Here is a 939-nt window from a genome sequence, read left to right as displayed (position 1 = left end):
AGTAGCTGGGACTACAGGCGCCCGCCACCACGCCCGGCTAGTTTTTTGTATTTTTAGTAGAGACGGGGTTTCACTGTGTTAGCCAGGATGGTCTCGATCTCCTGACCTCGTGATCCACCCGCCTCGGCCTCCCAAAGTGCTGGGATTACAGGCTTGAGCCACCGCGCCCGGCCTACAAAATATTTTTAAAAATGAGTGGGGAATGGTGGTACAAACCTGTAGTCCCAGCTACTCAGGAGGGTGAGGCAGGAGAATTGCTTGAACATGGAAGGCGGAGGTTGCAGTGAACCAAGATTCTGCCACTGTACTCCAGCCTGGGCGACAAAGCAAGACCCTGTCTTTAAACAAACAACAAACAAACAAAATTAGAAACAGATTGACTGCACTGTTTAGAAAACGAAGGTATTATATTGGCTTAGCTTCATTCCAGAATATACTTTTTTTTTTGGATAACTCATAAATGCTGGCATAATTCTTATGAAAACATTTGTATTCAGACAACCTCTGGGCTCATAATAATGGAGTCACAATATCCTTTATATGAAAATGGGGTGGTCACTGAGAACAATAAATAAGAGTAATAAATGTGTTTATCTGAAAGGATTGCAAAATAACCAACTTTGTCTTATTCTTATTCCACTCCGGATGAAGGATCTTGAAGCAGCCTATCACGTTACAGATATCCACGAAGCTTTGGCATTATCTGAAGTGGGAAATGACAGGAAGATGTTCTTGTTTGGAACCCACGTGACTAAGAATGGCTCAGAGATACCATCCACCATGCAAGATGCCAAAGACTTGATTGCACAGCTGGCTGCAGATGTGCAGTGACCAGGACTCAGCCCACTGTGCGGCTCACGACTGAAATGTCATCAGTGTTGAATGGCAGGCTTGAAGCCAAAGGTTTCCACTTTCAAATAAAAATTAAGCCATTTCCTA

General features: G+C 44.0%; 1 protein-coding gene across 1 annotated transcript in view; it reads left to right on the top strand.

The window, feature by feature from the left end:
* Window positions 1-939, top strand: part of ARL9 (ADP ribosylation factor like GTPase 9) — a 19,913-nt gene extending 18,974 nt beyond the window's left edge. Inside the window, exon 4 of the mRNA XM_025386281.1 lies at window positions 652-939. Within this exon, the coding sequence (XP_025242066.1) occupies window positions 652-831 (180 nt within the window). The 3' untranslated portion in view covers window positions 832-939. The remainder of the gene's footprint in view (window positions 1-651) is intronic.

Source organism: Theropithecus gelada, chromosome 5 (assembly GCF_003255815.1).
Source record: "Theropithecus gelada isolate Dixy chromosome 5, Tgel_1.0, whole genome shotgun sequence".
Lineage (NCBI taxonomy): Eukaryota > Metazoa > Chordata > Mammalia > Primates > Cercopithecidae > Theropithecus > Theropithecus gelada.
Note: the sequence above shows the minus strand (reverse complement) of the source record. Positions and strands in the feature narration are given on the sequence as shown.